Source organism: Balaenoptera borealis (assembly GCF_965194805.1).
Source record: "Balaenoptera borealis genome assembly, chromosome: 13".
Classification (NCBI taxonomy): domain Eukaryota; kingdom Metazoa; phylum Chordata; class Mammalia; order Artiodactyla; family Balaenopteridae; genus Balaenoptera; species Balaenoptera borealis.
The window spans coordinates 52,192,299-52,213,563 of record NC_138870.1 but is presented as its reverse complement, the minus strand read 5'-3'; the positions used below and the strand labels follow the sequence as shown (position 1 = coordinate 52,213,563).

At 33.6% G+C, this 21,265-nt stretch overlaps 1 protein-coding gene across 9 annotated transcripts in view; it reads right to left on the bottom strand.

Annotated features, from left to right (window-relative positions):
• The window catches only part of USP15 (ubiquitin specific peptidase 15), a 122,363-nt gene that overhangs the window by 52,095 nt on the left and 49,003 nt on the right, over nt 1-21,265 (bottom strand). For 6 of the 9 annotated variants that reach the window (XR_014233484.1, XM_082351212.1, XM_082351205.1 and 3 more), the window contains 2 exons: nt 20,452-20,513; nt 6,025-6,111 (listed from right to left, as the gene is read on the bottom strand). Coding sequence is in view for 8 of the 9 variants with exons in the window: in XM_082351212.1 (XP_082207338.1) it covers nt 6,025-6,111; nt 20,452-20,513 (149 nt within the window). In the remaining variant the exon portion in view is untranslated. Of the gene's footprint in view, nt 1-6,024; nt 6,112-14,689; nt 17,367-19,538; nt 19,746-20,451; nt 20,514-21,265 lie in introns of those variants that run through there. The other 3 variants (XM_082351213.1, XM_082351206.1, XM_082351207.1) reach the window with 3 other exon arrangements.

The following is a 21,265-nucleotide window of genomic DNA, read 5'->3' as shown; positions in this document are numbered from 1 at the left end:
TTCTAAAGGTTGTAAGCTAGTCCTTATCCCATAAGGTTATGTCACTTTGCAAAAACAAATAAATTTGCCAGTAATCTTAATGGGAATTTTAATGCTATGCTAGATTAATTCATCTTAAATGAATATACATTTAAAAATATAACATTTTTTAGTAAAATCAAGCCCTTATCTTTCTATAAATATTGGAAACTGACTTTTTAAAATTTAATTTTATTTATTTTTTATACAGCAAGTTCTTATTAGTTATCTATTTTATACATATTAGTGTATATATGTCAATCCCAATCTCCCAGTTCATCCCACCCCCCTCTCCACTTTCCCCCCTTGTTGTCCATACATTTGTTCTCTACGTCTGTGTGTCTATTTCTGCCTTGCAAACTGGTTCATCTGTACCATTTTTCTCGATTCCACACATATGCGTTAATATACGATATTTGTTTTTCTCTTTCTGACTTACTTCACTCTGTATCACAGTCTCTAGGTCCATCCACATCTGAACAAATGACCCAATTTCGTTCCTTTTTATGGCTGAGTAATACTCCATTGTACATATGTACCACATCTTCTTTATCCACTCATCTGTTGATGGGCATTTAGGTTGCTTTCATGACCTGGCTATTGTAAATAGTGCTGCAATGAACATTGGGGTGCATGTATCTTTTTGAATTATGGTTTTCTCTGGGTATATGCCCAGTAGTGGGATTGCTGGGTCATATGGTAATTCTATTTTTAGTTTTTGAAGGAACCTCCATACTGTTCTCCATAGTGGCTGTATAAATTTACATTCCCAACAGTGCAAGAGGGTTCCCTTTTCTCCACACCCTCTCCAGCACTTATTGTTTGTAGATTTTCTGATGCCCATTCTAACCAGTATGAGGTGATACGTCATTGTAGTTTTGATTTGCATTTCTCTAGTAATTAGTGATGTTGAGCAGCTTTTCATGTGCCTCTTGGCCATGTGAATGTCTCCTTTGGAGAGATGTCTATTTAGGTCTTCTGCCCATTTTTTTGATTGGGTTGTTTGTTTTTTGATATTGAGCTGCATGAACTGCTTGTATATTTTGGAGCTTAATCCTTTGTCCATTGATTTGTTTGCAAATATTTTCTCCCATCCTGAGGGTTGTCTTTTCCTCTTGCTTATAGTTCCCTTTGCTGGGCAAAAAGCTTTTAAGTTTCATTAGGTCCCATTTGTTTATTTTTGTTTTTATTTCCATTACTCTAGGAGGTGGGTCAAAAAAGATCTTGCTGTGATTTATGTCAAAGAGTGTTCCTCCTATGTTTTCCTCTAAGAGTTTTATAGTGTCTGGTCTTACATTTAGGTCTTTAATCCATTTTGAGTTTATTTTTGTGTATGGTATTAGGGAGGTTCTAATTTCATTCATTTACATGTAGCTGTCCAGTTTTCCCAGCACCACTTATTGAAGAGACTGCCTTTTCTCCACTGTATATCCTTGCCTCCTTTATCAAAGATAAGGTGACCATATGTGCATGGGTTTATCTCTGGGCTTTCTATCCTGTTCCACTGATCTATATTTCTGTTTCTGTGCCAGTACCATACTGTCTTGATTATTGTAGCTTTGTAGTATAGTCTGAAGTCAGGGAGCCTGATTCCTCCAGCTCTGTTTTTTTTCCCCTCAGGATTTGCTTTGGCTATTTGGGGTCTTTTGTGTCTCCATACAAATTTTAAGATCTTTTGTTCTAGTTCCGTAAAAAATGCCATTGGTAGTTTGATAGGGATTGCAATGCATCTGTAGATTGCTGTGGGTAGTATAGTGATTTTCACAACACTGATTCTTCTAAGCCAAGAACATGGTATATCTCTCCATCTGTTTGTGTCATCTTTGATTTCTTTCATCAGTGTCTTATAATTTTCTGAGTACAGGTTTTTACCTGCATAGGTAGGTTTATTCCTAGGTATTTTATTCTTTTTGTTGCAACGGTGAATGGGAGTGTTTCCTTAATTTTTCTTTCTGATCTTTTGTTGTTAGTGTACAGGAATGCAAGATTTCTGTGCATTAATTTTGTATCCTGCAACTTTACCAAATTCACTGATTAACTCTAGTAGTTTTCTGGTGGCATCTTTAGGATTATCTATGTATAGTATCATGTCATCTGCAAACAGTGACAGTTTTAACCTCTTCTTTTCCAATTTGGATTCCTTTTATTTCTTTTTCTTCTTTGACTGCCGTGGCTAGGACTTCCAAAACTATGTTGAATAGTAGTGGTGAGAGTGGACATCCTTGTCTTTTTCCTGATCTTAGAGGAAATGCTTTCAGTTTTTCACCATTGAGAATGATGTTTGCTGTGGGTTTGTCATATATGGCCTTTATTTTGTTGAGGTAGGTTTCCTCTATGCCCACCTTCTGGAGAGTTTTTATCATAAATTGGTGTTGAATTTTGTCAAAAGCTTTTTCTGCATCTATGGACATGAACATATGGTTTTTATTCTTCAATTTGTTAATATGGTGTATCACATTGATTGATTTGCGTATATTGAAGAATCCTTGCATCCCTGGGATAAATCCCACTTGATCATGGTGTATGATCCTTTTAATGTGTTGTTGGATTCTGTTTGCTATTATTTTGTTGAGGATTTTTGCATCCATATTCATCAGTAATATTGGTCTGTAATTTTCTTTTTTTGTAGCATCTCTGTCTGGTTTTTGTATCAGGGTGATGGTTGCTGAAACTGAGTTTTCAATTAGCATTTACATTTAACATTATAAGCACTATAAATCTATAATTTAATCCTCATAACTATAATTATGCTCACTTTGCAGTTAATGAAATGATACTTTCAGCAACTAACTTGTCAAAAGCCAGATGGCTAGTCTCTGGCAGTCTCCAAAATCCAGTTCCTTTTCATCCTTTAATCTCTTACAGGGAGTCATTTCCATTTCAAATAAAAGAGCTTTAAATGAATTAGCAGAAAAATAAGATGTGCCCTGATGTGGAATGCCAAGAGTTGAGACAATAAATACATTAAAGAGATTTTTTTAGAGGAAGTATTATAGTAAAGCAGATGCAGCAAGACAGAAGAAAAATGCGGAGAGTGGAAAGATTTTGGTACATATTAAAAATGTATTTAAATTATAATTGAGGCAAGAATTAATACTGTACAGATTAACAAGTAAAACTACTACACAGGGTGAATGAACAATATTCTGGCATCTGATTCTTCATAATATTAGTCTTTAATAAAAACTTAAACTTTATTAAACTTCAATGAAATAATTCCAAGTACACTTTGTTATTACTTTTATAACAAATATTTTTATTTCTGGAAATGAAAACTTTATAACTTAATAATGTATCAGTTTAAGTCTTGAATTTGTAAATAAATGCCATATAAACGTTGTGTCACAACTACTGATTTTAATATGTACTTTACACTTGGAGTATTATCTCCACATATATGAAGTTTCATAAACGTATTTAATCTTAAAAGGTCATTACCCATTTTACATACTTTTAAAGAAACTATTATGCTATTTCCATCTGAAGTCTTAAGCAGCTACTTATTTCCACAAGTTGAAAAGAAAGTCAAGAAATAAATTTTATGTGAAATAATTGTTATAACATTAATTCAAGTTTTTTAAAGTAAAAAAAAAAATCAACTCTCCATTTTATAAATGTTTAAATTTTGTTCCTTACTAAGAAAGGTTAAGTTTTACTTTTAAGTAAGGTCGTACCAGTAGCTATTTGCTATTAAACTTTCCTAATATGAAAGGACTATTTTAGTGTCTAAAATAGACAAATATAAACAGCTAAAAACATAACCTAGTCACAGGAGTAGAATCATTAATCAATCATGTTCTAAACTTTTAAGACAACACTCCAGTTCCTCTCTTAATATTTTCTGCAGTCAGAGGTTTTGAGATCAGATTGTACTGTCATATTTTTACTGTGAGAGGGAAATAAGACAAAAACAGAAGCACCAGATCACATATACTAATATGGCAACTCTGGTCAAAATATAGCCTATGTTCAATACAGTCTATATACAACACTAAAAAATCTCTCCAAAGCATAACTAACTATAAATACATGTTATACCTGGAACCAAATTCTTTTATAGTAAATGTGGGAGCCATCAGCAATTGGTAGAAACACAAATAACATTTTATCTCATATGGGAAAATTACTTTTGATGAATTACATTAAAAGATACCATGTAAAATACAAACCGGATTATAGGAGGATATTTCCCTTTACTCTTTTGCCTGTGGATATACATTTTTAAATAGAAGAGAACACATTACACTGCAATTTTGGATATCCAGTGTCTTCAGTATTTCACTATTATACTACAGTGCACGTATCTTGTTACTACTGAAGTAAGGAATTAGTGTTTTAAATCTTCTTGATACATATAGCAAACCCTTTTCTACGAAAGTTGGACTAATACTCCAACCACTCAAACAGAATCCTTACAAGAACAGATACCATCACTTAACTTTTCCCAATGAGACTGAGGTGGGGGAAAGTGGATGGAGTTGTTTATGTTTTTAATTTACATATCTCTAGTTAGTAGTGAACTTGAACATTTAAAATGTTTGTTTTAATTCTCTTATTTTCATTGCCCAGCTGCATCATTTACCTACTTTTCTAGTTGTCTTAAAAAATTTCTCAGTGATTTTTATGAGCTTGATATACTAAGAATATCTGCCCTTCCTTTGTCATTTGTAGCAAGAATATTTTCCATTTATTTGCTTTTTAATTTTTATATGGCTGACAATTAAAATTTTAGTTTAATTTAAAGTTTTAAAGAGAAATAGCAATCCAATTTTTCCAATAGCATTTCCTGGATAATCTGCCCATTCTCTATTAGTCTAGGATACTTTCTGATCACACTACATTCGTTTATATATAAAGGTCTGTTTCTGGGCTCTCTTTTCTATTCCATTGATCTGGAGGTATATTCTTGGGTCAGTACTATGCTGTTTGAAATCTTATATCTTCATAACAGGTTGTGATATTTAGTAGGATTAATCCTTTCTCGTTGTTTTTCCTTTCCAAAGTTATTTTGGCTATTCTTATATATTTATAATCCAGATGTATGTTAAAATTAGAATCATTTTGTCAAGCCCCACCTCTCCATATGAATTTTAAGGGAACATTAATTAAACCTATAAATTCAATTAACGGTGCTTTTTAGAAGATTATTTCACGAATAGTTTCAGTCCTTTTGAATTTACCCTTTGGAATAATCAGATGCCATTTATGAACTGGACAAGTAGTGTAAATATTTAACTACATAAATCCTGTAAACCTAATACATGAACTACAATGTATATATCCAAGAAGTAAAAGGACAATAATCATCTCTGGATTAAAATTCTTCCCATAATTGAATGGAGTAATTATAAATAAAGTTTTCTTTTTATCCTTTTATATAAAACCATGCCAATTTTCAAGGTAATACATCCATGTCAGACGTTATAGTGAATCCCAAGTGACTTTGAATCCTTTTTCTTATAGCAATATGGCACACATTTTCATGTAATTTTTGTAAATCCTAAGATTCTGAATACTATTCCTGATGGAGCAAGGGAATTGTTTCTCCAAACCTTTTCAGAAAAAGTAATTGTCTTTTTGATAAACATAAAAATTTATATGTTTTCCAGTTGAGAATCACTGATAAACACTTTTAAAAAACACTATGTATTGTCTGTGATTACATGTCTAGTTCTAAAATGACATCTGAAATTTATACTGTTCCTAAAAATTTGAATTCTAACAGACTTGTACATATATTTCAATAATTAGTGTTTAGAATATGAAATTCTGAAAGTGTTTTATTTCTCTTTTAGTAAATTATTGTAGTATATATATTAAATCAAGAAGTTTATACCTCTGCTTGCTTTCTTGTGAAGTTACTCCTTGAAGAACTGACCAGTGATTTAAAAGAAAATCAATTTTAATGCATTAAGACTTTTATCCTAAATTTTAGATACAAGAGATTTTTTGCAACCACAATAGGGCGATCAATTAAACAAAGAGTTTTTAAGATTCAGTGCTTACTTTCTGTTGTTGATGTTGTTATAATTATTTGATAGAGATGAAGGAGAGATCTTTGGTAAAGTTGAAAAATTGGATGCACCTGGGGACCTTTAAAAATATGAAAATGTTAAATTAGATAAAAAATGCTGAAGTTTGAAATTAATTATGAAATAAAGAAAAGAACTACAGATGACAATGTATGTAGTAAATGAATGCTGGAAAACAGATTTATGAGCAAAATCACCATATACCTTTTGGTTTTCAATTTCTAATGTATTTGTTCATATAAAAAATAATAGTATATAAGGGAACTATTTTCAAAGGAAATTTATCAAATTTAATATAAAACTTGATATTATTCTTATAAATCTACTAATGCAATCCACCCAGTTCTGAGTTCAGGTAACCATTATTAACATTTTACAATCAATAATTTCCTTAAATCAATGGAATTAAAATATTAATTTTTAAAGGAAGCATGTAAAAGAAATCCACTGTGTCTCAGTAGGTACTATGGCATTCCAATTATATACAACACAGACACAGATATCATAGATTTTACCAATTTTTAAAACTGTAAGGCAAGAGGGATGAAATAGCAAAGAGAATTCCAAACATAATCCCAAGAAGTAATTTTTGGCCAAGGTTATCCCTGAAAAAACTGAACAGATATAAATCTCACTATCTATTACACACCTCACTAATTCAGAATGTTTTTGGAGAAATCTAAATTACTAATGGCTTTTAATCAACAAATATGCTTTACAGGCATGATTTATAGTAAACAAATTCATTATATAGGAATGATTGTTTTAAAGTAGTACTTAAAAGTCTCTAAAAGATTTAATTTCCCTTGTAATTTTGTATACAATTTTAATTTACTAGGCAACATCTAGGCCACGGGCTGTAAGAGGCTAATGCTTTCAGTCCAGTATCTCAGTCATCATAAATTCTAAATTAGTGAGGCCCAAAGTGATTACTGTTTAAAAATTATTTTATTTCCTCTACTCAGGTGCTAATGAACAGCAAAATGGTCATTGGGCAGGAAAGTGTAATCTACAAAATTTGCTTTCAGGTAATTTGGATTTTGCTAAATTAAGTGGTGGGTAATAAAATTTCTTACATATAAAATTTTATTTAACTTTTGAAGTTTTATATATTATGAAATATTGGTAAAATTTTTTTCTTCATTTTAAAGGAGAGTTTTTTTGTTGTTGATGATGCAGGTTATATACAGGTAGATTACATTAAGTGGGACTTCTATTTAGCTGCCTTTCTGATGGAAGACCCTTACAAGATTTTATTTAACTGTACTAAGCTGAAATCAAAAAATACAAGCAATCAAGTTTTAATATAAAACAATGTAGAAAACAAATTTAAAAGGTAATTTTAATATACTAATATTTTAAGGTACTAATTTTAGGATATTAATAGAACTAATATTAATATAGAAGTATTCTGGCATTTTTCTGCCTTCACGTTAAGAATGCTAACTTAGGAAAACAATCTAAAAACACCGAGACTGACTTATAATCAATTAAGGAGGTTTATTTTTCAAAATGTGATCTGACTACAATTTAATTCAATTCACTACAACTTTTCAGGTATACAGATAGAAACTGAAATATTCCCTTGAATTTTACTTATAGCAAAAATTATGAAAATAAAGATTACTTCATTTTATTTATAATATGTATTACATTTATTACATATTATATATGGCTGAGGCATATATATATATATTTTTTCCCTTTTTCTGCCCATCTGTGGCCTTTTTACTATTCATTAGCAACTCTATCCCAGAACAGTATTAGAATTTTCTATGAAATTCATTAAAACACTCAAACATTTATTAAATGATTACATTATGCCTTGCCCTTGTTAAGTACTAGGAGTACAAAGAGAGAGAGAGTTCCTGATCTCAAACAGCTCACACTCTAATAGGGGAAAATGATACAAACAAAATAACTATAAAACAGTATAAGTCCTAAAACAAATTTTAAAATTATAACAGAAAGTCAAATTTTGTGGGTAGTAACATGAAGTGATTTTAAAACGATGTGCACAGTTGGAGGGGTAGGTGGAAACTGGAAAGTGAGAGTACTCCAGGTGGAAAGAATAGCATGTGAAAATGTGTGGGGCTATAGAAAGCATGATGTGTTTAGGGAATTACCAATGAATTGGCTGAAAGGGTAGGGTGTAATGATAGGAACAGAGGTTAGTAAGGTAGGTATGATAATGAAGAACCTTTTTATGTTCTCTGAAGGAATTTGGATTTTATCCAATTGTGCTGTGGCATGTTGAAAGATTTTAAGAGTATCAACGTAATCAGATTTGTATTCTAGAAAGGTAAATCTTTTTTTTTCATATATATATATATATATTCTTTTTCAGATTCTTTTCCATTATGGTGTATTATAGGATATTGACTATAGTTCCCTGTGCTATACAGTAGAACCTTGTTGGGTTTGTCTGTCTGTCTGTCTGTCTATCTATCTATCTATCTATGGCTGTGTTGGGTCTTCGTTTCTGTGCGACGGCTTTCTCTAATTGCAGCAAGTGGGGGCCACTCTTCATCGCCGTGCGCGGGCCTCTCACTATCGCGGCCTCTCTTGTTGTGGAGCACAGGCTCCAGACGCGCAGGCTCAGTAATTGTGGCTCACGGGCCTAGTTGCTCCGCGGCATGTGGGATCTTCCCAGACCAGGGCTTGAACCCGTGTCCCCTGCATTGGCAGGCAGATTCTCAACCACTGCGCCACCAGGGAAGCCCCCTAGAAAGGTAACTCTTGAGGAAGAGAAAGAGACTGAAGATTGGAAAAGCATTTAGGAGACTATAAAAACAACAAAGGTGAGAAGTAATAAAGGCTGGGACTAAGACAGTGGAATGGGCAAGGGCAACATGTCTTGGAGGTTTAGGAAGCAGTTCTCAAAGTACAGTCCATGGACACTGAGGGGGATACAAGATCCTTTCAGGGTACCTGTCCATGATCAAAACTATTTTCATAAAAACACAAATGTGTTATTTACTATCTGACCTCCCTCACTGTACAAAAACAATGGTAGGTAAAACTGCATAGTGCCAAGGAGGTAGCCGTGAAAAACTGTGGTATCATGGATTCAAAATAAGAGAATTTCTCTAGAAGACAGTTATCAAAAAGAAGTATTAAAGAGAGGTCAAATAAACTAGGTTTAAAAAAAGTTAAATAAGGACTTTGTTAAATTCTGAATATGTGGTAAGGAATGGTAAGCACTGCCTTTTTAAAGAAGTTGGCTATCAGAAGAAAAACTAAATGGTATTCAGAGGAAGTTGATGGTCTTGTTTTAAAAGATGGGAGAGATTTGTTTATATCTATAGGTTAGCAAGGAAGATGATACTGGAAAAGAAACAAAGGCACGAACTAGTGTTAACTGCGTGTCTACTATACGTGTGGCAGTATGCTAGGCATTTATATGTATAGGAGAGAGGAGATAATGAAGGAAAAACGAGGTCTAGGAAACACTGAGATAAATACTATTGGTAGAGAGATTGTTCTTAAAGAGCATGGAGATCAGAGAGAGCAGGATGGATGTGGTGATCCACAGCTAAATAGAAAGTTATGGTAACACTTTCTACCTCCTGTTACAGACATGGTTAATAGTTAGATCACTCATCTACTGTGATTCCAACTTCTGACCGAGATTACACATAGCCCAACCTAGCTAACATTTGTGGAGTTAATGTAGGGGTTGACTAGTCAATCTGTGGATTATAACCTGAGCTCCTTAACTCTTTCTTTGATATAACTTGGAAATTACACTGTTTATTAGCAACTTCGCACTAGTAGCTTTCTGAAGAGACGAGTGAAAAAAATGCTTAGAATATTATACATAAACTAGATATTAAGCCATTTATCTAGCGTTAAACTAATTTTGGCTAGTTTGGGCTAAGTGTAATATAACTCAGTGAATCGTTTCTTAACAAGACAGAAGAAGGTAAAACATGAGTTTAGCTGAAATGATTTCATGAAGAGAGAAAATTAAACTTCATCCCTGACAACTGAATGCAGTATTTTAATTTCCCTATTCCCAATGTTTCAACTAAAAGCCTGCAATTCAAGGCTAAACTGAACTTCTTACTTGAACAGAAAAATACAGCTTATTCTTTGTAAGTTATCTAAATAGTCTACATACGTGGAAATCTAATACCATACTGAGCAATCAAAATATAGAGAAATTAAGTCTGAATGCTGACATAACAAAAGTAGTTATTTAAAACTTTTTATAGTTATTTTCAAACCTGATCTAAAACAACCCGAATCTGTAAATTTTAACATTATAAAACAAAAATTATCTTATTAAGAAAAACAAGACCGACCTTAAACTTTCCCCATTTCTAACAATCATCCTAGGGTAAGTTCTTAGAGAAAAAGAGAAATTTAAATCTCTTGAAAAATTAAGCACTTTTACTCTTGTAAGATGCAGATTATTTCAGTTCAACAAGCATTTGCTATGTGTCTCCTCTATGTCAGGCAGGGTGTTAAATACTTAAACAAAAGACAATTTAAGGAAATTTATATATAAAGTGTTTCTCATAACCTGATTTTTGTTCCTCATTTTGACTGCTCTATATGGTATTTGACAAAACATTCCACTTAAAAAAAATAAAATTAGTTACCTTTCTTTAGCCATTATCAATCTCAACACCAAAACTGCAACCCATTTTTATTTTTGCTGTGTTATTACAGATATCTCCAAACATACACAAGTCGTCATGTACCCAATATCAGTCATTCAGCTTCAAAAATGATTAACATTCTACCACTCTTGGTTTATTTATAATCCCCTTGGCCTCCACATTCCTTCATGTTTTTGCTGGACAATTTTAAAGCAAATCCCAGACATTTATAATTTCACCTGTAAACACTACAGTATGCATCCCTAGCAGGTAAGAAATCTTTTTTGATACTACTGTCTGTCCCAATCTAATAGTCAGTTCATGTTCACATTTTTTCCCCAATTGTCTCAAAAACTGGGTAGTTTGAATCAGGATCCAAAATAAGTTCATACATATGCAGATTAATTTTAGTAACTTCAAAAGCCCTTACTGCTCCCTACCAGCTAACTTCTCCGGTTTCATCTTACTATGACAATTGTTTATTTTCCATTTGTCCTGACTTTTGTATCTATTCATATAGTTAACTTTGACTTACATGTGTTACTGTAAATTGCTCAAATCCTTTTTAGAACAAACCAGGGGAGAAAGGAAGAAATAAAATAACCAATAATTATTTGTGAGTACCTCTGAATCAAGCATCTATATGAGAACTGAATACTTAAGTTACATTCATTTGTGCATGAAATATACTATGTAAATGTCTTAATTTCAATTAAATTTGGATATGGCTTTTAAATATTGAAGCTAACACTAAGAAGCTTGACTGTGACCATGCTCTCTTTGGTAAAACTTGGAGACATAGTACTAGGTTATACATTATCTTACCACAAAAGAAAGTAGGTAACAGTGTTTACATGAAGGAAAGATTTATTTAATCGATGTGCATTTTCAGCATTTCAAAGGAAAATCTGCATACACACTCAAGATCTTAATGAATATTAAATTGAGGAACCTCAAAGTACAGAGTTATGGGAAGTGTGTATTTATGTACAAGCACAAGCTTTTCCAAAAAAGATTTGGAGTTTGGACCACCAAAATAAAATAACCAGAAAAAACCAGTTTATCGGTAAATAGCAGTACACAAGAACTTCATTCTACCATTATGCTGCCTTCATCGTTAGGTGACAAACACCCAGGAAAGGATGTGTATATTTAAATAACAAACAGATTTATATATAGTTTCTTTTTCTCTCCAGGAATCCTGCCTTTCCAACCAAGTACACCTTAGTTATCTTTCTTCTTTCAGCACATTACATGATAAATGATCTATACCAGGTGTTCCATTTTCTGACTAGGTATTCATCCCCTCTTTTCCTACTATTTGTCATTCTCATCATGCTGACCCCATTTGTCAAATACACCGAATCTCTTCTGTCTTCCCCCATTTTCTGCATCATTTAGCACTGCTTACCATTCCCTTTCTTCTAGAAGCTCTTTTTTCCTTTGGCCTCTATGACAAAACAGAATCCAAGTTTTCCTGAAACTACACGATTATTCCTTCTATTTGATCTTTGTTTTATATCATTACTTAGGGATACCCTTTAAGGTTTAGTATACAGTTCTTTACATTTTTAATTAGATAATTCACATACACCTAATATTTCTCACTTCTAGGAATGTAACTCCATACCTGCAGTTCTCATTACTCTCCAAGCTTTGGCTCCCTATATTTAACTTCATCCTAGGCAGTTCTGTTTGGCTGTTCCATTACCTCAAACTTTAGAGTCTCAGAAAAAGTCATTCTATGTGTTTTTCTTTTTAAAAAATTTTTATTGGAGTATAGTTGATTTACAATGTCGTGTTCTATGTCTTTTTCTTAATGAGACCAATAATAAGATAAAATGAGATGAAGCATGAAAGAAAATTTATAAAGACTCAAAATGTCTTTAAAAATGACAAGAAATTGCAGGTTTTAGAATGTTACCCTAGATTTATGGCTCACAGGTTGCATTTCAAATTGAAGACATGTTATTAATTTAAAATATATGAACATGCATGAATGACAAGAAATGAAAAACTGGCTCTTGAGCCATCCTCTCGACCCCTACATCCAAAATCACTCATCACTCAATCCCCCATTTCCAGTATTTGAACAAGGTTAAAATTGGTAACAGATTTGTATACTTTCATAGAAACTTTAAGAATGCACTTTCTGTGAACTATAATAACCACTATTCTTTTAGTATCAAAATAAAACTGTCATAACCAAATCTATTAATGTTTCAAATAAGCAGAGACTATCATGCTTATAAATACTTAAAGAGTCTCTGTACAGTTTATTGTTAAAATGAAAACACTTTATCTGACAAGAGTTTCCTAATATGAATTTTCAATCTAATAGGTCTAGCCACCATTTCTGAATCCATTTATACAGTTAACCGTGCAATTACTATATATGCAAATTGGGCTTAATAACTCTTTAAAAAATTCTAAAGAAGTATATGCTAAGTTTTTCTACCTGTATTTCAACAGGTACAATAGCAAAACAGCTGGTGTAAAAAAAACAAAAACAGAATATTGCAGTCACCTAGATGTTTATTATTTATCCTAACTGAAAAATAGTATGCAATGTTTTTTTTTTTTAATTATTATTTATTTATTTATTTATTTTTGGCTGTGTTGGGTCTTCGTTTCTGTGCGAGGGCTTCCTCTAGCTGCGGCAAGTGGGGGCTACACTTCATCGCAGTGCGCGGGCCTCACTATCGTGGCCTTTCGTTGCGGAGCACAGGCTCCAGACGCGCAGGCTCAGTAGTTGTGGTGCACGGGCCTAGTTGCTCTGCGGCATGTGGGATCTTCCCAGACCAGGGCTCGAACCCGTGTCCCCTGCATTAGCAGGCAGATTCTCAACCACTGCGCCACCAGGGAAGCCCCAGTGGTTTTATTTATAAAGTGCTTCCTCTCTCCAAGCAGAGCACTCAGGGACAGAGTGCTGTAAAAATACTAATATGCCACTAGATTAAGTTTATACTTAGTGCTTCAGTCACCAATTTGGAATTCTGTTAATCAGAACAACACAGACGGCAGGGGGAACAACATATGAGTTAAGAACTACTGGCTTAGTTTTCTAGTTTTTTTTTAGCCTCTCATGCCTTACTTTGACTTTGGATTCTTCTCTGAATATTTTCTAGCTCATGAAAACTGCCTCTTCAGTTATCAATGACCCTTATCTTTTTCCACCAGATTTTTAATCACATGTCTCTTGTCAATATTCTTGAGCAATTAATGAAAATGTCTGAATTAAATCAACTTCTCATGTTACCCTCATAAGAATTTTTACTTATTTCAGGAAAACAGCAAAATTTGGACCTTTTTATTTCCATAATGTTAGTAATCTCAAAGGCATTCTTCAAGATAGTTATACCTAAATGAAACCATACAGAAAAAAATTCATAGTACAATTTAGTCAATTAATAAAGTTGTACTGCTTCTAACTGAGGAATAAGGTGTTAACATTAAACAAATTTTCTGGAAAGTAAGGGATAATCTATTGATTACGTTTCTCCTCTCTTCAGGAACACCCAGGATTCTACAATTATTCTACTTTAAAATAATTTAAAAAAAATACAAAATGTAACTAGTCACACATCTCCAATTGAATAATCAGACTATCTACCCAATGCCAACATCTTTGGAAGATAGTCAAATTTAACAGAATAGAAAAAAAGTTAGAGTGGTTTAAGCTTTTCTAAGGTATCATTAGAAAATATCACGTTTTTGAGAGGTTTTAAGAAATGAGATGCTTAAGAACTAGATTAGAAATGCACGTTCTGAAAAAACTAAGCATTTTAATATTTTTAAAATGCAGCATGAATATAAAGATGAAAAATTATATTTTACGCCTAACTTTTTTTTTAATATTTAGCATTTCTTCAGATGAGGCTATATGGTCTCCATTCTGATAAAAATGGGCCTAGGGACTTCCCTGGTGGTGCAGTGGTTAAAAAGCCGCCTGTCAATGCAGGGGACACGGGTTCGAGCCCTGGTCCGGGAAGATCCCACATGCCGCGGAGCAACTAAGCCCGTGCACCACAACTACTGAGCCTGAGCTCTAGAGCCTGCCAGCCACAGCTACTGAGCCCGTGTGCTGCAACTACTGAAGCCCACATGCCTAGAGCCCGTGCTCCGCAACGAGAAGCCTGCGCATCGCAGGGAAGACCGCACGCAGCCAAAAAAAACAAAAAACAAAAAACAAAACGGGCCTAGTATGATTTTAGAGCCTTCAGAGCAATTAATTTCTTTGTTTTCAGTGGTATAGAAAAGTCAGACACTTAGATACTAACACGCTTTCTCTTAGTGAACATATGCCTACTGTAGTGGTGTTCTTATATTTTCTTGTTCATAAAATTCAGATTCCTGAGTCCCCTCATAAAGATTTATATTCTGCTGGTCTGGGGGAGGACTCTGGAAGCTGCTGCCTATGGGGGTTCACATAATTAAGAAACGTTATCTACAGAATTTCTCAGTGTGATACTTAGACCAACAGCATTAGAATCACCTGTGAGCTTAGTAGAACTGCAAATTCATAAGCCCTACCCAGATCTACCGAATCAGAAATTTAGGGGATGGGGCTTAGGAAACAAGTGTTTTAACAAACTCAACAGGTGATTCTTCCTTCTATCACCATATTATAGCTTTTAATGATTTTTCCTTGGCTTTTGACACTCTAGGTAGGAAACAGTTATGTGCTAAGCAGTATGAGCACTGGACAGACCCCAGGTTAGTGATGTTTATTAGAACTAGCATCTTCATACCATGTTGAGGACGAGGGGTTGTCTCCTGACAGATATAATGACAATTCTAAGCATATAAAACAGGCTGTTCTGTATCTTAATAACCTGAGGTTTCTTTCTTGAGGAACTTAAAATTACATGCCTTTGGCTGGAGTTGAATTTGTCTAAGTTACATCTGCTTGTAATGTAACTTCAATGAGCACACAGAATTCTACTTTTTTTAAAGCTGCCATTTACCCAAAAAAAAGAATTTGTATCCTTACTTCAATTATATACATATAAATAAAAGTAAATGTTAATTCCTCAAACGTTTTTTATCTGTACTATTTTCCTCCACTACAGGTGTTTTCTCAATGTTCTTGAATATTATCATTTTACATAGTATGTTCTAAGTTTACCTAAATGGTACTGAGTTAAATCTCATTTTGTTTTTATTTTTTCTCTCAACTCTGTTTTAAACTTTATCCAGTTTTAAAGATCTCACCACTGTTACTTCTATCTGCTGCACTGGCATTCCACAGTATATCACCATCATTTTTCTTATTCACTCTACCAGAGATAGATACTTAGCTAGGCTGTCTTCACATCCCCACTATCACAAACAACGCAGCTACAAAGACTGTATATTCAGGGACCTGTGTGAAAAATTCCGCTGAGTGATGAGTCAGAGGGATTAAGCATTCCTGATTTAATTAAACACTGATATATAGCATGGTACTAGTTTGTACTCCCACCATCAGTACATAAGACTTCTCCTACAACCCTCCAAACACTTTTTATTAGCACCCTTTTAAGTTTTTGTCATTCTGATGGCTATTAGGTTGTATCTCATGCTTTAATTTTTCTGATTACTAGTGAGTTTGTATATCTCCTCAGCTACCTGTCAGCACTTGGGCTTCCCCTTCTTTAAACTATTTATATCTTTTATTTTTTAAAAGCTTGTTTGCTTTGTTTCTGTTAATTCACAGCAGTTCTTTGTACACTGTAGGTATTATTCTCTTATAGGTTTTAGATTTTCTAAAACCGACATTTGACTATTAACTTTGTATATGGTTCCTTTAACAAAAATACTTAATTTAATGCAATCAAACATTAATTTTCACACTATGTTCTGTGATCCCTAAGTCACAGATATTCTCCAAAATATCTTATTAGCTTTAAAGTTTTACATTTCTTATTTGAGTCTTTAGTCCTTCTGGAGTCTTTGTATGTAGTGTGTAAGGCAGTGATTCTGCTTTCTTTTCTCCAAATAGTTAGTACTCCTAATAAAACCTAAGCGCCTATCTGCTTTAAGCAACCTGTTTTTCACTGCCTAGCAGTGCCACTTACCATACACACAGGAGTTTTTCTTAGCTCACTAGTTTATTCCAGTCTATTTGCCTTTCTTTTGTTAGCATCATAGTGTTTTTATTACCATAGTTTTGCAGTAATTCTTACTATCTAGTAGGTAAACACTTCCCTTCCTCCTCTTTGTCAAAACTGACTTAGCTAATCCTGGATCTTTATTGGAATATGCTAATTTTAGAATGAGTTTCTGAAGTTTCTCACACACACAAACAGAAAAAAAAAGGTCAGGATAGAATTTTGTTTTTGTTTCTGGTTTTTTAAAAATTTATTTTATTTATTTCTTTTCGGCTGATATGGGTCTTCGTTGCTGCGTGCAGGCTTTCTCTAGTTGTGGCGAGCGGGGGCTACTCTTCGTTGCGGTGCGCAGGCTTCTCATTGCAGTGGCTTCTCTTGTTGCGGAGCACAGGCTCTAGGCGTGAGGGCTTCAGTAGTGTGGCACGCGGGCTCAGCAGCTGTGGCTCGCAGGCTCTAGAGCGCAGGTTCAGTAGTTGTGGTGCACGGGTTTAGCTGCTCCGTGGCATGTGGGATCTTCCCGGACCAGGGCTCGAACCTGTGTCCCCTGCATTGGCAGGCAGATTCTTAACCACTGCACCAATAGGGAAGCCCCAGGACAGAATTTTGAATAGGAGGCACTGACATGATAAAATTAGAGAAACAGGCTAGGTTAAGCCATATAGTACACGATAATCTTTTGTCTTTAATGAAGTTAGAATTTTTTTCCATGAAGGTTTTATGCATTCCTAATTAAGTTATTCTTTGTTATGCTATTTTCTAAGTGGGTTACTAATCTTATATAGCAGGGTCAGGAATCTATGGCTCACAAGACAAATCCATGTTTTTTTAAATAAAGTTTTACTGGAATGCAGCCACACGCATTTGTTTACACAATGCCTACTGCTATATCAGTAGTTATAGTTGAGTCAGAGACCCTATGGCCCATAAAGCTAAAAATACTTATCTGGTTCTTCATAAAAAAGAATGCTTACCTATGGGTATGGAAAACACCTATTAATTTTTACAAATTAATCTTGTATTAGAAAATGTTGCTGAATTCTCTTAGTTCTAGTAGTCTGCTGATTGTTTTTGGATTTTATGTAGATTGCATCATATGCAAATAGTGAATTTTATTTCTTTTTAAAATGCTAATCTTATTTGGTTTGTGTTCAAAATTTCTCAATTAAATGTTTGCTACAGATTTTGGGTTTATAGGCTTTAACAAGTTAGGAGAATTCCCTTTTATTCTTAGTTTTTTGAGTCTTTTCATACACTAGATACTGATTAAATTTTTTTTTTGTATTCTAATAAACTATCACTTGGCAATTTAGTTTATTAGCTAGGTTAGCAATTACTAAATTATTTATTTATTTAAGAATCATTATTTTAAGGATTTCAAAACACAAATTCACAATCTCTTATCAGAAAATTTGAAATTCCAAAAGCTCTGAAAACTTAAAAAATTTTTCATAATTCACTTCAGGACAATCTAACCTGAACTGAAATGATGCTATTTACACTCCTTCCTTATCTTACTTAGTGTGGATACTTACTGAATATTAATGTGCTTAACTATAAGAGTCCCCCTGGACTCTACAAAAATAGTAAAATATTAGGTGGCACATGTACCATATTACTTCTCAGAGGTTTAGAATGTCCAAATATTGAAATACAACTAGCCCTAAGTGTTTCTGATAATCCTAAAACCCTTAAAAATATTTCCTCCCATTCGGCATGTTGCCTTTTCACTCTGTTGATTGCTTCCTTTACTTTGCGGAAACTTTTTAGTCTGATGTAGTCCCTTTTGTCTATAATTGCTTTTGTTGCTTGTGCTTTTGGTGTCATATTCATGAAATCACTGCCTAGACCAATGTCATGAAGCTTTCCCCCTAAGATTTCTTCTAGATGTACAGATTCAGGTTTTGTTTTTTTTTTTTTAACATCTTTATTGGAGTAGAATTGCTTTACAATGGTGCGTTAGTTTCTGCTTTATAACAGGGTGAATCAGTTATACATATACATACGTGCCCATATCTCTTCCCTCTTGCATCTCCTTCCCTCCCACCCTCCTTATCCCACCCCCCATCCCACTCCTGTAGGCGGTCACAAAGCACCGAGCTGATCTCCCTGTGCTATGCGGCTGCTTCCCACTAGCTATCTATTTTACGTTTGGTAGTGTATATATGTCCATGCCACTCTCTCACTTTGTCCCAGCTTACCCTTCCCCCTCCCCGTATCAGGTCTTATTTTTAAATCTTTAAACCACATATCTGGTAAGGGGTTAATATCCAAATATATAAGAAACTCATTACAATTCAACAGCAAAACTCCCAAATAACCAGATTAAAAAATGGGCCTGAGACTTCCTTGAATAGACACTTCTCCAAAGAAGGCATACACACAGGTAATAGGTATATTAAAAAGATGTTCAAAATCAGAAATCATTGGGGAAATGCAAATCAAACCACAATGAGATACCACCTCACACCTGTTAGGATGCCTATTATCAAAAGACCAAAAGATAACAAGTACTAGCAAGAATGTGGGGAAATTGGAACCCTTGCATACTGTCGTTGGAAATGTAAGATGGTGCAGCTGCTATGAAAAACAGTATGGAAGTTCCTCAAAAAATTAGAAATAGAACTAACACATGATTCAGAAATCTCATTTCTGGGTATATATCCAAAGGAAATGAAATTAGTATCTTGAAGAGACATCTGCACTCCCAAGTTCACTGCAGTATAATTTACAATAGCCCAGATAATGAAAACAACCTAAATGTCTATTGACAGATAAATGGATAAAGAAAATATGGTACATACATACAATGGAATTTTATTCAGCCTTAAAAAAGCAAGGAAATCATGCCACATGTGATAACATTGATGAACCTAAGGGACAGTATGCTTGGTAAAGTAAGCCAATCACAGACAAACACTGTATGATTCCACTTATATGAGGCTATGTAAACTAGCCAAACTCATAGAAACAGAGAGTAGAATGGTGGTTCCCAGGGGCTGGGGGAAGGGAGAAATGAGGAATTACTCTTCAACAGGAATAAAGTTTGTTATACAAGATGAATAAATTCTAGAGATTTGCTGTACAACAATGTGCCTACAGTTAACAATACTGTAAGTGCACACATCTAAAACTTTGTTAAGAGGGCAGATATCAAGTTATATTTTCTTACCACAATTAAAAAAAAAGTTTAAAAGGTTTCTAATCACTCATTTACCATCAAAAGCAATTCTTATACTCCTTTATCTCTACTTGTGCTGTTATATTCTAACACATGTATCTAAATAAATAAAATATTGCTTTCACGATTAGATTTAAAATATCTGTTGCTTTCACATCAGATTCATTTTGATAAAGAGCATTCTTTTAACAGACACTTTTAAAAATACCGCAAAATGCTTGAAAAATATTAAACAAAATGTTTAATAGTGATTTGATTGTATTAGACAATGCACCATTACATTTATAACGTATTTATACTGTACCTTATTCTAAAAGAGATTAGAATTGGAAGGCTTTTAAATTACAGCATATTCATTTAAGAGCAAACTTAGATAACTTCTATATGAGAATAAAATATTAAAATATAAAGAAGTTATATATATTTGCAATATACAATTAGGTTCTTCTATCATTCTGGATTTTACTATCTGAAATCAAAGCTTCAAAATCATGCATTGAGCCATAAAAAGTGGGAGCACTTACTTAGGAGTAGAAGGACCCCTTGGCCATGTTCCGTCTTCATTCTTCTGTTCTATCACTAACACCTGCAAATAAGACACAATAAAGGAGTGTTTTTCCTTAACCTTGAAGTTAAAATAGCTTTAGAAGATTAGCTGTATATACTAAGAAACTAAAGTAACTCTGCGATGACTTAAAGGACACAGTAGACAAGGTGAAGAGGTATTTGCATTTTGATTCCAAAGCTGGTCAAGGGAGATAAAGAGACTTTAAACATAAGAAGTCAGCAATGACGGTCAGAAAGAAAGAAGGTAAAACACTACAAGGAAAATCATTGGTTCTATGACTTTAAGTATAAAAAACTAGATGCAATATAAGTTCCTTGAGTTTAGGGCACATTTTCTATTTCTTTTCTATTTGTAGCTTGTAAAAGTACTGTGCAAAAAACAGATGCTGAATAAATGGTTATAGTTGTTGTTAAACATACTGATGTATGATCTCAGTCAGCTATTATTATGCAAATACTGAGGAACAGTGGCAAAGGTAATCCCAAATTACAGAGTATACATAATTACACATAATTTGTTTGGGACTTTGAAATTTGTCTTTATTTACATTATAAAATTATAAAATCTTTTAATATATAAACGATAGAGCCACGTGTGTGAGAATCAGACTGAAGTTTCCTACTGCAGCATGGTCAGGGTAGACAAAAAACACCTCTAATAAATGAAAAGTACAGGCTAAGGTGAGCTATACTTTATTTTAAAACATCCCAGAATCTTTTTTCATATGTTTCAGTCTAAAAGAGAAGGCTTTCTTCTAGTTTTTACTAGGG